Raw genomic sequence first — 14,179 nt, forward strand, 5'->3', positions numbered from 1 at the left:
ATGCTGACACCCCGCTGGGAGCAGCCCCACTTGGCAGGGCCCGGAGGACCCGAGGGGAAGCAGTTGAAATAAACACCTGGAGTAAGAACAGGTTGGAAGCTCTAGCCTCCTGCACCAGCATTCCACCTGTCTCCCCCATACCCCCGGGCAGGTGACCAAGTCTCCCTCCAGGACCATGAGTTTTCAAAGTCATACTTAAGCCATCCCCCTGGATGGCCCAGTTAACTCAGAGCAGATATCTAAAATACACTGGCTCAGAGGACTGACGTCCAGAATGGGGGAGTGAGGACCTCCATAAGCCTACCCCTCCATAAGAACAAGATTACCAGCAAAATGGTCAAAATCAACTTTTTTCCGAACTCTGTAATCTGAGAAGGGTTAATTCAAAGAGTACATGACCTTCACCAACCTCTAAACTCACTTTACTCCCATATATCAAAACCTCCTTAAAGGGACCCATCCCTGAAGGCTATGACTATAAGCCCTGAGCAGCTCACCTCCTCATCCCCAAAGCCCATCTTCCCCAATCCTGGGGGCCTTGTCCAAGGGATCCTGACCCATCACCCCAGGAGCTGTCTCACTGGAAGCCCTTATCTTGTCTGGACCACCCTGTCCCCCACCAGGCACCAGAATTCTGTGGCTCCCTCCATTAAAACCTTTCAATAGCTCCCAAAGGCCAAATCTGCACACTAGGCTTTGCGACTCTCCCCAAACTGGCTTGAAGGCTCCCGCACACCCTTGTCTGCTCCAGTGATAGAGTTGTACAGAAAAAGCTGAGACTGGGTGTAACCCAAGCTGGCCAATGTCACTGCCAATTACTGCTGGGACTTATGGGGTCGGAGCTGCTCATCCTAAGAGCTTGCCCTGGGCCAAGCTCTGTATGAGCAGGGGACACTCCCATGATTTTGCTTCATTGCCTTGAGGTTGGTCCCATGATCTGATCCTACAGATGAGGGAAACAGTCTGTTAACCACTCGTTACCCACGGCCGGGGAGAGTGGCTGCAGCTCTGTGGGAAGATTCCTTCAGTGTGAAGGAACCTTGGGCAGCCTCCACTCTCCAGAAACCCCGGTGGTGGGGGAAGGGGGGTAAGCTCCAAGACACAGACCAAAGGGCCCAAGCCTGCCTTTGCCGTGGAGGGTCTGTTAAATCAGAATGTTATTCTGGGGCGCCTGGGTGGCTCAATCAGTCAAGCAGCAGACCCTTGATTTCCGCTCAGGTCATAATCTCGAGCCCCATGTTGGGCCCCGTGCTCAGCAGGGCATCTACTTAAGATCCTTTCTCTCTCTCCCTCTTCCCCTGCCCCTCCCTCCTGTGAGCACAACCTCTCTGTAAAATAAATCTTTAGGGGTGCCTGGGTGGCTCAGTCGTTAAGCGTCTGCCTTCGGCTCAGGTCATGATCCCAGGGTCCTGGGATCCAGTCCCACATCGGGCTCCCTGCTTGGCAGGGAGCCTGCTCCTCCCTCTCCCACTCCCCCTGCTGTGTTCCTGCTCTCACTGTCTGTCAAATAAATAAATAAAAATCTTTAAAAAATAATAATAATAAATAAATCTTTAAAAAATCAAAACTTCACTCTGCTCTCCCCATGTAGGCATATATTGTTCCTAGCACCGCAACAGATGACATAACTTCAAAGATCGATTGAGAACACCCAAAGAACTGTGGAAATCAGTGCTTTAAACTCAGGCCTGGCTATCTGAGGCACTAGGGGAAGCCGGAGGAAGCTTGGCTGCCACCTTGTGGGGCAAGGAGAGGGAAAAAATGGAAATTTCTGGCTAAAGGGGCTCCTTTAGACAGGGCCCCTCCACACTCACCACCACCTCACTCCCCACCCCAACCCTCTCACCCTGGAAGAAATGGACTCAAAGCTACAATGTATACAGTTCAAGATTTATATTAAGTTACTTTCTTATGTCGGCACAATGCTAAAAGCCAATCTAAAAAAAGAATCAAACACACCACAGGAAGGTAATTCAAATGAGTTGATTTTTTTTTTTTTAACAAATTTGTACAGGAAAAAAAAAAATCCCCGCTCACAATCTCTACCCTACAGTCGCCCTGTCCGATGTGCTGAAAGCCGCAAGGGCCCGCGGGGCGGCTCACTGATATGTGTGGTGTGGAAAAATCTTCAGTTCCCTTTGTTCTCCAGTGTATCTTATACAAAATATTACATTTTTTTAAACATATATTTACAGAGTTTGCACAAATAGAAAATGGTTACAAATTACAACCAGGCTTGGCAAGATAACCATTGCCCTCCCCCACCGGCCAAGGCCGGAGGTCTGACTGCTTCATATTTACATACGCATTAAAAAGTCTGCCTTCCTAGGACCTAGATGAAGTTTATAAAAACTGGTTAAACATCATAAATTCGTTGACGTAAGCTGTACAAGTAATCAATACCAATTAGTGATTTCATGTCTTGCTCCCTGAAGAAAGATTTTGAAGGAAAAGAAACCCTCTCAGGCAACACATCCCTTGGCCTGTCTGCTGCGGTTGGTTTGGTTCTGAATGAGGGGAGGAGGTGGGAAGGAAGACGGGAACAGAGGTGGTAGAGGACAACCTGGTTGAGACAGTTTTACTTTCACTTTTTTTTTTTTTTTTTAAAGGCTTGGAACCAGGCTAAACTGACTGGCTTGTTAAACACCATCCTATGGCTTTGAAAGAACCCATGGTTCCTTCCTTGTCTGAGAGAGGAGACTTCTCAACATGACTACAGTGTGAAAAAAAGAAAAGACGACCTTCTGGGGAAGATAACGTTTGTTATTCTGATGTAACGTCTTTGCCTCAGCGCCAAGCCCAATTTCAACAGTGTATAAAGACTCCAGAAGCGTCTGTGGGGGACGGGGGTCAGAGGCTCGCGTAGTAGCTGTCTACCCACTGAGCAAGGCCTCGCTCCACCAGCGACCGGTTTATCAACACCGCCTAGAAAACAAAGTTCCCTTGAGAGCTTTACCCACTGCACCTCGGGGCCAGCTGTCAGGCCAACGAGGGTTCTCCCTCTCTCAGTCCCAGATGACCACTGCACACCACAGGTACCAGAGAAGTGGGGGGTGGGGGACAGGACTCTTCTAGGCCAATGGGGTCATTTACTGAATGTTTTGTCGGCATGAAGGCGGGCTTTTCAGTACACTAAAGAAATCTAAGCGTTAACACCATGAAATGGGGTGGGGAAAACCCAGTGGACACAAGGTCCAGAAAGGCCTAGGTCCAGGAAGGACCACTGACATTTTGTCGTGGGGCCTGTCCTGTGCACTGTGGGAGATTTAGCAGCACTCCCCGGCCTCTACCTGTCAGATGCCACCAGCATCGCTACCCCTGACTGGGGCAACCAAAAAAATGTCTCCAGACATTGCTAAATGTCCCGGTTGGGGGGGGGGAGGGGTGTGCACTGGTCTATAGTTACATCCTCTGATTAGCTCAAGAGGACACAACGGCAGAATCAGCTCCCAATCAATCCATGACTACTGGCCAATAACTTAAAGGAAAAGAACAGAACTTACTTCATTTCCAACCACACTCCAGAGCTGAATGAGAGGAAGGCCAGTTGGACTGTAACTTGTCACCTAGAAAAACAACAGAAGAAAGCAAGCATGTTTAAAAGCTCCCCCCGCGCACGCACCCCTCGTTAAACACTGCTGGCCAACCCAGGGCCCCAGCCACAAAGGAGAAAGGAATTCAAAGGTCAGTTGCCAAGAATCCAAGATGCTTGGTAAGAGGCCGGGAGGCACTGCCCAAAAGCCAGGCAGGAGGCTCCTCAGACAGACCCTGGCCAGCCTGCCCGCCTCCCAGGCACACACCTGAGCCAGGAGCGCTGTGTTTCCGGTCATCTCGCTCATGGCTGCATCTGCTTCAGGTGAAAAGTGGTCATCATCTTTAAAAGGAAAAAGAAAAGCAGCATTTAGGCTTTCACGGAGGCAAAACATCCTTGTCGCTCACACAGCTTCCAGGGGTTTTCCGAGCAGATGCTGCCAGGGACTGGGGAACCGTCTGGAAGAGCCACCTGTGGCAGGAACGGAGGCCAGGCCTCTGCGGGGCTCTAAGTGGGCACACTCACAGGGGCTCTGCTACAGGTTGCTGCCAGGGGACAGGAGCAAAGGGACAGAAACTCTGCCTTCAAGGGGAACACTGCCGCCGCCGCCACCACCACCTAATCCGGGCGCTGCCCGGGCTGAACCTTCCTCCAGTGACACCTGACGAAGGTGGGGCCACAGAGCACGGCATGGGCAGTCCCCCGCTAGTGGGCAGGGCACGGGGCGGCAATCTCCGTCGCCTTACACACTTCGGCACAAGCACAGAGCCGAGGCAAGAGGCGGCACAGATGGAGAGGCAGGGTCACAAAGGTCTGGGGAGGGCCTGGCGGAGGAGGGAGCGCTGCAGCTGCGCTTAGACAGACCGCAGAGATGGACAGAAATGGAGGGGACCACACAAGAGCAATACAGGAAAACAGAAGGAGGCTGTCACCCAGCGCTCGGGCGGCCCGGACTGCAGCGAGCCAGCAGGACCTCTAGCGCACGTCCCGGTTGCAGACCAGAACAAGACGAGCGGACTATCACCTCCAAATACCAAATTCCACATCATGGGCAGCTGCAACTTGACCACTGTCCACATACCAGTTCCTGGGTTTATGTAATTCCTTCAGCCACCCCGAAGGACAGATACCATCCCATTTTCCAAAGAGTTTAGAAAACCGGCAAGGCCACCTTGCCCAGATCACTCCGCTAGTCCCCTCCGTCTGGGGACGGGGTCAGTCTAGGATACCACACCCGTGAGTGTCAGCACGGTCCCCACGGTGCCCCAGGGGCAGAGGCCCAGCCGAGCAGTGCTGCATGCCTCCACACCTACCCTCGGCCGTGGATGCTAGGACCCTGCCTCTCAGCTACATCCTGTGTTAGAAACCTCTCCAAGCTGGTGGCCTGGGGAAAGTCCAGAACGGTGGCCCTGGAAGGGTGGTCCATAGGCCAGCAGCACTGGTGGCATCAGCTGAGTATTTGTTAGAGAGACACGTCCTTGGGCCTCGGCGCAGACCCATCCAGTCAAACTCTGACCGAGGCCGCAAGCTGTGTTAGCCTAAGTCCTCCGGGCACAAACGAAGGCTCTCAGGGAGAAAGACCTACTCTCAACCACGGTTCCCACCTTGCCAGGGGCCCCATCTGTTACCTGACAAGGGCATCACGCTGTCCAGAAGAACCTCTGCTCCCTGGAATGGCAGAGTCACAAAGTCAGATCTAGAAAGGCAAGGGAGGAACACTGTTTATGAACCTGAAGGCTGATTCCGTTTCAGGCCAGTATTTACTTTGTGCTTTAGCGCTGTGAGCCCTCAGCAAACCCAAGACGAAGCCAAGCCAAGGCATACACGACGGGGAGCAGGCCGCAGCTCCCAGCATGCCTGAATGCAGGCCTCCCGCTGCAGCAGCTGACCTCAGAGGGACTCCTGGCACCAAGCTCCCAGAGAGAAGCCTGCTTCACTTCTGCCCTAGGATACTTGGGGGACCTCTGCCACAAGACAGGCCTTTCTAGCTGAGGCAAGTAGTGCAGTCTGTTTCTATCAGACTCTGCTAAACCCGAGTAGGCAGCAGAAGAGTCAACCTATGTCCCAGGCTTGGTAAAACTGAGCCAGCTCTGCAGTAATCCCACATCCCAACACACGGGGTGTGTGCATGTCTGAGGAGTGCGGACCCACCGGATCTGCCGGAGCGCATCCACTTTCACTCTCTTGTATCCACCGTAGTCCACGTAGCGGATCTCCACTTCATTGCTTTCCTCATAGGAGGCCACCACTTGGGCTCGCCACCAAGCACCGTCCACGCCGGGGGCAGCGCAGATGACCGTTACTGCAGGTCGGGAAGAGAGCGTGTGGATACTTCTGGCCTAGGGCAGGGCACCAAGGGTCACCCCGGTCGATGCTACCCACCTCCCCACGTTACTTCTCAGAGGCCTGTGCCCCTACAGGGCCAGGAAATAGCCAGGAGCCTCCAAAGCTGCCCTGGAGCCCAAGACCGGCGCCGAGGGAAGGACCTGGACGTGGGAAATCTGGCCTCCCATGTATGCCACCCAAAAGCTCTCTAGACCAAAAAGCATTCTTCCAGATCCATTTACTCTGAAGCCTACTAAAGCCTGAGATGAACAAGGACTGACCAGAAGGAACCAAGTAAAATCCAAAACTCAGGGAAGGGGGACTTATATTCTTAAGGGAAAGTCCCAGAAAAAATTAAGAACCTCCCAAGTGCAGCAGATCTTGTTAGCCTGTTCCGGCCCATGGTGACTCTTAAATGATCAGAAGAGGACCCGTAGGCTTAAGGCCGCCTCTTCTAGCCTTTGCTTCAGGAAGGCGCCAAGAACACAGGCCTCCCAGGCAGCCAAGGCCAGGAAGCAAGTGCACCAGCAGTCACCTACCCCGCCCCACGGCAGCAGGGGCAGGACACATGGAACTACGGGGTGAGCGCCTGCACACAGAGCTGACCACACCATGTCCTCACCCTGACCCTTAAAGGGAGCCCCTGGTTCAGTCCTCTTAGACCCCAGTTTGGTCCTCACTGATGGACTGAAGCAACGTTAAGAGACTCTGATGACAATTAAATCCTTATTTCTGCTACAAAGGTTTCCCTAAATCCTTAAAAGCCCATCAGGGTGCTCCACGGTAGGAGTCCCTGCTAGGGGTGGGTGAAGAGATGTTCTGACATTGGATTCTTGCCAACAAGAGCAATAAGAAAAAGTGATAAAGCATAGACTCCAAAGCACAACGGAGTTTAGAGCCCAGTTCGTGCTCAGGTATCACCTGGGCCAGCCATCTGACTTGAGAGCCTGTTTTCTCATCGGTCACATGGAGGTGAGACACCCCACAGCAGGGCCTACTGCTCTCAGGGAGCGTCTCCGAGAACCATCATCTGGATCAGGTACTTTACATATAACACACATACATCCAACCCTGATTCCTGAAACAAGTGGGCATCGCCCCCATTCAACAGATAAATGGCAGAGCTAGGATCTGAACTCATGTGTCAAAAATCCACCCCAATGCCATGGGACTCTGTCATGCCAGTGGAAAGACCATTCCCATTAGGAAAGCTGGGAAACTCAGCCCAGACTAACTCCACACTGATGGCAAGAACTCAGGGATGCTGTTCATGTGAAGGATCCCAGAACACCCTCCTCCCGGGTCAAGACCAAAGGAAGAATAGGCCACTCCCAAAACTCCTCCCCCTGGCCTGGCCAGAGCCCAAGGCTCCCCAGCGGAGGCCCGGGCAGCACTTACTTTCCACCGGGGTGGGCAAGGTGGGGATTCCGGGCTGAGAGTAACATAGGTACATCTGCTGGTCCAGGCTACGCAGTGCGTGGAAGGTAGGGTGCGTGTGCTGCTGCACAAACAGGTGCCCGGCGTTGACCTGGTTGACCACGATCACCTCCACAGTGACGCCATCAGGGAGCATGAGCTGTAGGGAAGGGGAAGGGGCAGCAGGCACTGCAGCGATCCTTCTCTTCTCAGGTTTGAGGTAAGCCCGGAGGCCCCAGGGCAAACCTCTGAGCTGGCACATCTCTGAAAAGGGCGTGGCAGCCCAAAGCAACATGGCACCCAAATGGCAGAAGCCCAAGGTCAACTACTTCAGCCATGGAAGGCGTACTCCAGCGGCCCTTGTCCTGCAATGCCAAGAGTAACCTCTAGAGGCGGCCTCGTCCCGGGGCTGGGCAGGGAGGAGCCAGCTGTGGATACTTTGCAGGGGCCTGGGCAGGAGCCTCTCTTGAAGCAAGGGAATGAGGGGCCACAGAGAACAAGCCAGCAGAGAGTAAGAGGTGGGCAGGCCCCAGGCCTGTCAGCCAGCAACCTGGGCCCTGCAGCTGACCCCAGGAGCTCTAAGTCCGGCAGGATCCCTCTACTCTGCTTTCCTGCCAGCAAGAATCCAACAGTCTGAGTCATCCTGTCTCCTCCTCTCTGCACTCCACAGACCTCCCAACTCATCCCCACTCTGGGATTTGGAATGTAGGTTTGCTCAGTGGCCAGGCCCAACATTAAAGGCCCTGGCAGAGGCCAAGACTGATCTCAAAATGACTTGTCCCTAGACACTAGTTTTCCTGATGCCAAGTTACAGGCAACATCTAGGTGCCCTGGACACAGGAAGATGTTGAGGCCACCTTCCAGTCAGGTGGCTGGGCCTCTGGCTAAGAGTCCTGACCTCCCCACCTCCCCCGAGTGCAGCTGGTTGAAAGACACCTGGGATCTCCTCTCCAGTTCCACCAAGCCACACAGAGAACAAGGGAAGGAAGCCATCCCAGCCGCTCAATTATTTAAAGTAAAGAGTGGGTCTGGTCCAAGCCTGCTGGGGAAAAAAATGCTAGCATTCAGAAGTAAAGCATGAAAGTAACTGGACACCCATCCCTCCCCGCCACGGCACAAGCATCTTTGGAGGGGGCAAGATTTAGAACCAAGAAGTCAACCCTCCCAAACCAACACCAGGGAGACAATTTTCCTAAAGCAGCACATTCAGCCCACGTGTGAAGTGCCGTCATCATCTCTAGCCTACAGAACCCTACAATTCTTCTACCAGGGAGAGAAGGCTCAAACAGAGCTGGAGGCATGCTGCAGGATCTTGCGTGATAGGCCCCAGAGACCCCAGAGACCCCAGCACACAGAGGCCCCAAGATGTCAGCTTCCCCTCCTGCCAATCTCCAGGAGCAACCTCCAAAGAGCCACCTGGATCCCAGGGTCAAGTGGGGAGAATGTCTGCTCCTTTATAATCTAGGTACCTCCCGTGAGAGGGAAGGAGAAGGGGAAGGGAATCCTTCACCAGTGCCTCCACTAGACCTGGCTGAACTAGGAGTAAGGAACACAAGGACCCACTCCAAGCCCATCCAGGCCCACAAAGGTGGGTCCCATCCAGGCCTCAGAGGTGTTAGCCTGGGACTCTGGACACATCACCAAGCCAGTCTGGGTGCACCAAGTCTCCTGGATAGACTATAATCCTTTCTAGGCAAATGCCTTGAAAACACAAAAGGTGCCCGGGTGTCAAGAGCCCGAGGAGAATGGTCCTTCTAAGTGGGGACAGAGGTAGTCTGGCTTTGTACCAGCACCTCAGCCCCAGAGCCCAGCCGCAGAGAACGCAGGCTAGAAGCAGAACCAACTGACCAGAGGTGGCCAGAGGTGAGAGGTCACAGGCATCAACAAGCTCTTGCCCTTCTGGGCCCACGGTCTTGGGAGTTTCTTATCTGGGGCAGACTGGAGTGACAGGGAGACAAGAACGTCTGGTCTGGTCCGGTCTCCCAGGCGCATGCTCACCCAGGAAGTCACTGGAAGAGAAGGCAGTGCCAGTGACGGCAGGGGCGGGGCATAGATATTGGTGAGGTTCAGTTCTTTGAACTTCTTCCCAATCAAGTTCAGTGCTTTGTCTACATGATGCTGAGAACCTAAACGGGGGGTAAAGGCAGGAGAGTCACAGTGGGTATGACAAACTTCAAAACCAAACTCCCGCACATGCCCCACTCCGCAGGAGTTTTCCTAGAGTTCACGTGTATCTTTACGGAGCCAAAAAGCTAGAAGTTTCGCCTTAAGAAGAAAGGCATCTAAAGAGGCTTGAAACCCACTGACCTTTCCAGTGCCACCTCTGCCGCTGTGTCCATGCTCTGAATGCAAGAGGAGGCTAGCAGATGGGAAAGGCCCAACCCTCACCGGCCAGAGGGCAACCACGTTCTGCTCTGCGAGGGAGCCACGTGAGGCAGCAGGCACTCTAAACCCAGGCCCCCCAGCCTGCCCATCTGAGTGCCCACACCTCTCCTGGACAGAAGATCTGGGGGAGGGAGCCGAGGCTCCTTCAGGTAGCTGAACAGGAGAGGAGAGCTAAAGGAAGACCCCCCCTCTCCCCACCGCCCCACGTTCCCTTCACCTGGGATGAGCAGGGTTTTCTATTCGGAGACTTAAGATTCCAAAAGGGGAATAATTGGGACTCAAATGCTTTACATTTCAGGGAAGACAATGAAACCCAAGCCAGCAGCTGCCACTGACCTTCTATGTGGCAGATCTGGATGTTCTGAGTGTAAGGCAGGGTTGAGATGTAGATCTTGGCACCAGATGTTTGCTTCAGAAAACTCACATACCGCCCCTGCTTGCCAATTAGCCGACCAACTAAGTGCTGAGAGAGAAAGAGACAACTGGGGGTGTTAATGGGAAACCAATTCCCTATGTTCCCAAAGACCTACCTTTGTTTTACACAAGGTCAAGCTCAAACATACCATTAACTGTCAAGATGCCAGCAGTCATCTGCCACTGTTCTGAGCGCTTAGCTCTGAAACAGATACTTTTATCACCATTTTACAGATGAAGTTAACAAGCTCAAAGGGGCTAAGTAACTCACCCAACATCACACAGCTACTAAGTGGCTGAACTACAGTCTGGCTCCCATTCTCAGCAGTTCCCATTTCTTCCCCGACAATGTGGCCCACATCCAGAAAGCTGCAAAGCCAGCATCTTCTCCTCCCAAATCTATACTAGGAGAGGTTTCACCAGCACAAGGGTCGATTTACGACTCCTCCACCTCCTCAAGTCTATCCGGGTTCGAAGATAAAGAGGGTCCATTCGAAAATAAAAGTCAAAGAAAGAACCCTTGGGCTTCTGCTGCCAATTGACAGTGGCCCAGAGCCTCTGGAGCATGAGGCCTGCAGAAGTGCCCAGCGTGCCAAGAGCTCAAGGCAGACAGAAGAAGCCCAACTTAGCCATGATGTAAGTAAGATAGGCTCTGAGACAATCCCAAATGACCCACCCCAGCAGAGCCCCCAGGGACACGGTCGCACTGCACCCAGAGCTGCCTGCCCGTGCCCTTTGTAACCACTGGAAAAGAGGGTACAATGGCTCTCAGGGTCACGGCGGGAAGAAAACCCCAAGGGAGCCAGCACCCCGGGGTCAAAGCAGCCTGCCTGACCCAGAGTTCAAACCAAGCCAAGTCTCCACGGTGGCAGGGAGCTAAGTGCCCAGGAGAATTCAGCTGGCCAATTATTTCTGAGCCCCAGCAATAAACATCAAGATCAAGCTAATAAAATTGTTAAGTTAGAACAGCAAGAAGCTCGAAACCACTTTGGTACCCTGGATTTGAAGACTGGTGAAGTAAACTGGCATTCACACAATGAATAATGCAGTTAAAATCATATTTTCAAAGAATAACACAGGAAAATTAAATTGTTAAATATTTAAAAGCATTAATTAAACCAACATCATCTCAGTTTTGTTTAAAAACCACAGGGTGCAAGACGAGAAGGAAACACCCGTCTTCAGTCACTCCCGGGGGTGAGATTAGAGAAGCTTGTTATTCTCTTCATACAGGTCTATACTTTTCAAGCTCTCCGAAATATGCCCAATTATCAAATATACTTTGCGTTGGGGAGCTTTAGAGCAGAGCACGGCGAAGGGACTCCCACCTAGCCCATGTCCTCAGTCTGGTTTTTGCTAGCATCTCCAAACAGATGGGAGCTCCAGCGCACACGAGGAAGCCCCAGGGGGAGAGTGAGTAGCCTGTGAGTTTCAAGGAGATGAGAACAAGTCCCCCCCCCCTGAAGGCAGCTGTGGGAGCTCCACATTGCAGGAAGCTCTCCGGGCCCTGGTAGAGTGTGGCCCCCCCCCTTTCCCTCCAGCCTCTGGCTTGCTCAGGGGCTGCTTCGGGTTTACTGTCCCTCCCCGCTAAGCCCGATGACCCTGGGCCTGAGGGAACATGGAACTTGCAGCCCTTACCTTGGGCACCTCGATCTCCCAGATGATGAGGTCCACCTTCTTAGGACTGGAGCCGGCTTGGGCGTTCTGGAAACTGTCAGTCTTCCTGGGGCCACAGCAGCCATCCACTGAGTCCATGCTGTTCCCGTCCGAGCCTGCAGGGGAGGAAGCAGCATGCACAGACACCCAGACACCAGCTAAGAGCAGTCAAAAACGCACAACTCCCAAATCCACATTCCCAGGAGGCCCCCGCCCCACACCCCCTCCTCAAGCTTGGCAGGTGACTGTCAACCCGAAATCTAGAAGGCTTAGAACAACCCCGATGAAAGGAGGACTGGGGGTGTAGATACACCTAATTTTAGCCTGTCACTCACAGCCCCACCTGCTGAACTGGCGGCCACGCCCAGCCACAGCTGCTGGAGCAGGGACAAGTGGTGAGCTGGGAAGGGGGGTCCACAGGGTGGGCGAGCGGGCCAACAGGTCCACACGGTCCCCGGAGCCGGCCGGCAGGGCTGGCCTCCACAGCCACCGCCAGTCACAACTGGCCCACGCCCCTCCAACCGCACCAGCCCCTCAACACCAAGGGACTCTAGTCCCCCACGGCCCCCGGCCGGGGCTCACGGATGGTGAACTTTGGTCAAGCAGAGCTAGAAGAGTCCTCCCTTGCGGGCTTGTCTGAGGGCCCCATTCTTATCCTGCCCCGGGGCCCTACTGGAAGTAGATGAAGGAAGGAGGCCCCCTCTCTCCCTCTGCTTAGGCCTGACTTGTGCAACTCTGAGTGCTCTTCTGGACTCACGGTGGGTCTTTACCCCCGATCAAAAGACTGGGCTGAAGTTCATGCCCCAGACAGAGCAGGAAGCAGGACCCTGGCATCGATGAGGTCTGCTCCACTCCCACTCAAGAGTGTGCCGGAGGGGCTATCCCAGAAAAACACGGGTCCAGACCAGCTCAAGAGGAAGGATTCTGGCTTAAATACGGACGACTTAACGGCCAGAAATAGATCGCTCCTGAGATTCTACTAATTAGGTTACTATCCACATGGTTTCTCCAGACCCTGGACATAATCTTTTGCCAAGCAATGCATGTACTGTCTGGATGCAGATTCCGTCCCCAGCTAAGGACGAGTCACCTTCAGAGTAACCTTGTCCCTCAACATCAGGGGCCCCAGCCTCTTCCGGACAGAACAGGACTGACCGATATGGGTCACCCCAGGGACGCCCAGAGGTGGCTCAGACCATGAGGGACTCTAGCAGGCCGCCCTCGCAGCCAGCTTCCTTAGCTGCTGGTCCGCAGGCCCCCTTGGTTTCAACTTCCTCAAGCACAGGCAGGGCTGTGCACGCTCAGGTGCATATCCCAGGGAGGCAGGAGCCTGCGCTTTGCCCGCCGGAGTGCCGAGTGAATGGTACCGCCAGCCTCCTATCTGTTGTCCCTATACCTCCCGACCATCAGCCTGCTCTCCCGTGAGGCCTCAACTCCAGGCCTTCGCCACACCTGCGTAGCTGCCACGATCCATCTACAGGTGGCAGGACATGGCTGACGGGCTTAATTCAGCTGAGGGCCAGCGGATAAAGGGAAATTCCTTCATTCTTAGAAAAATTTTTGTTTACCCATTTTAAGAGCTTTAAAAAAACAAAAACATTCTAACATCCCTGAAATTTGGATGCATCTTATGGTCTCTGGCCTTCTATGATCATGATCACAACGGTGAGTTTTCTTTCGTTTAGAGGTACAGAAATCAGTGGTGTCTTAATTCAACAGCCATCTTAGAGGTGACAAAAACGTGGTGTGGGATACACACCAGATGCGGCTGGAAGGAGTGAAACTCCCACTAAACACTCCCAACCTTCCTGGAGTGGAGACAGTAGGGAGTGGCTCCAGGACAAGCAAGTCAGAGACCCCCACGGGGAATTCACGGCCCCTTTGCAGGAGATAACTGAAAGTACCCCAGGGTGGCTGCGAAACCAGGGTCAGGAGCTGCTGACCTGTATGTGAGCGGTCTGAACTGTCTATGCTGGGGTCAGCACTCGAAACCCCCAGTGGACACTTCGTGACCAAAGTGCCCCTCTTTCCTGGGGACGGAACTGCAGCTGCATAGAAAGTAAATGGCGGAGGCTCTCTGCGGAGGAATAGTGGCGACAAGACAGGAGAGCGAGAGCCTCCCTCAAGTGTCAAGGCTGTGGCCGCTCTCTGGGCACTTACCCGGTAAGAGCTTCTGGAGAAGGAAGGCAGGTGAAGACATGGGAACAAGCACATGATTAAAAGGAAATAAACCATTGGAAAAAAAAAAGTTCACACCCATTCTTGGGACTTGGGAATTAAAGCTAAGGAGGCCTCTCCATTACAAACACCTTTAAGAGGTTAGGTTTAAGAGAGGCGAAGAGGCACATGGAGGTTAATCACCAAACCCAACATGGAGCTGGCTCCTTCGGGAGGACTGGGGAAGGTCCCCGGCTGCCGAACCAAGTTACAGCTCCCGCGGCTTTGGGGGGT

At 53.5% G+C, this 14,179-nt stretch overlaps 1 protein-coding gene across 1 annotated transcript in view; it reads right to left on the reverse strand.

Annotated features, from left to right (window-relative positions):
- Positions 1–2,745: 2,745 nt before the first annotated feature.
- AKAP1 (A-kinase anchoring protein 1) overlaps positions 2,746–14,179 on the reverse strand; it is a 31,930-nt gene continuing 20,496 nt past the window's right edge. The window contains exons 3-11 of the mRNA XM_021704582.2: positions 11,711–11,844; positions 9,995–10,121; positions 9,272–9,399; positions 7,256–7,433; positions 5,684–5,834; positions 5,161–5,228; positions 3,801–3,874; positions 3,504–3,566; positions 2,746–2,925 (exon numbers count right to left, since the gene is read on the reverse strand). Of these exons, the coding sequence (XP_021560257.1) occupies positions 2,851–2,925; positions 3,504–3,566; positions 3,801–3,874; positions 5,161–5,228; positions 5,684–5,834; positions 7,256–7,433; positions 9,272–9,399; positions 9,995–10,121; positions 11,711–11,844 (998 nt within the window). The 3' untranslated portion in view covers positions 2,746–2,850. The remainder of the gene's footprint in view (positions 2,926–3,503; positions 3,567–3,800; positions 3,875–5,160; positions 5,229–5,683; positions 5,835–7,255; positions 7,434–9,271; positions 9,400–9,994; positions 10,122–11,710; positions 11,845–14,179) is intronic.

Source organism: Neomonachus schauinslandi, chromosome 15, assembly GCF_002201575.2.
Source record: "Neomonachus schauinslandi chromosome 15, ASM220157v2, whole genome shotgun sequence".
In the NCBI taxonomy this organism is placed as follows: Eukaryota; Metazoa; Chordata; class Mammalia; order Carnivora; family Phocidae; genus Neomonachus; species Neomonachus schauinslandi.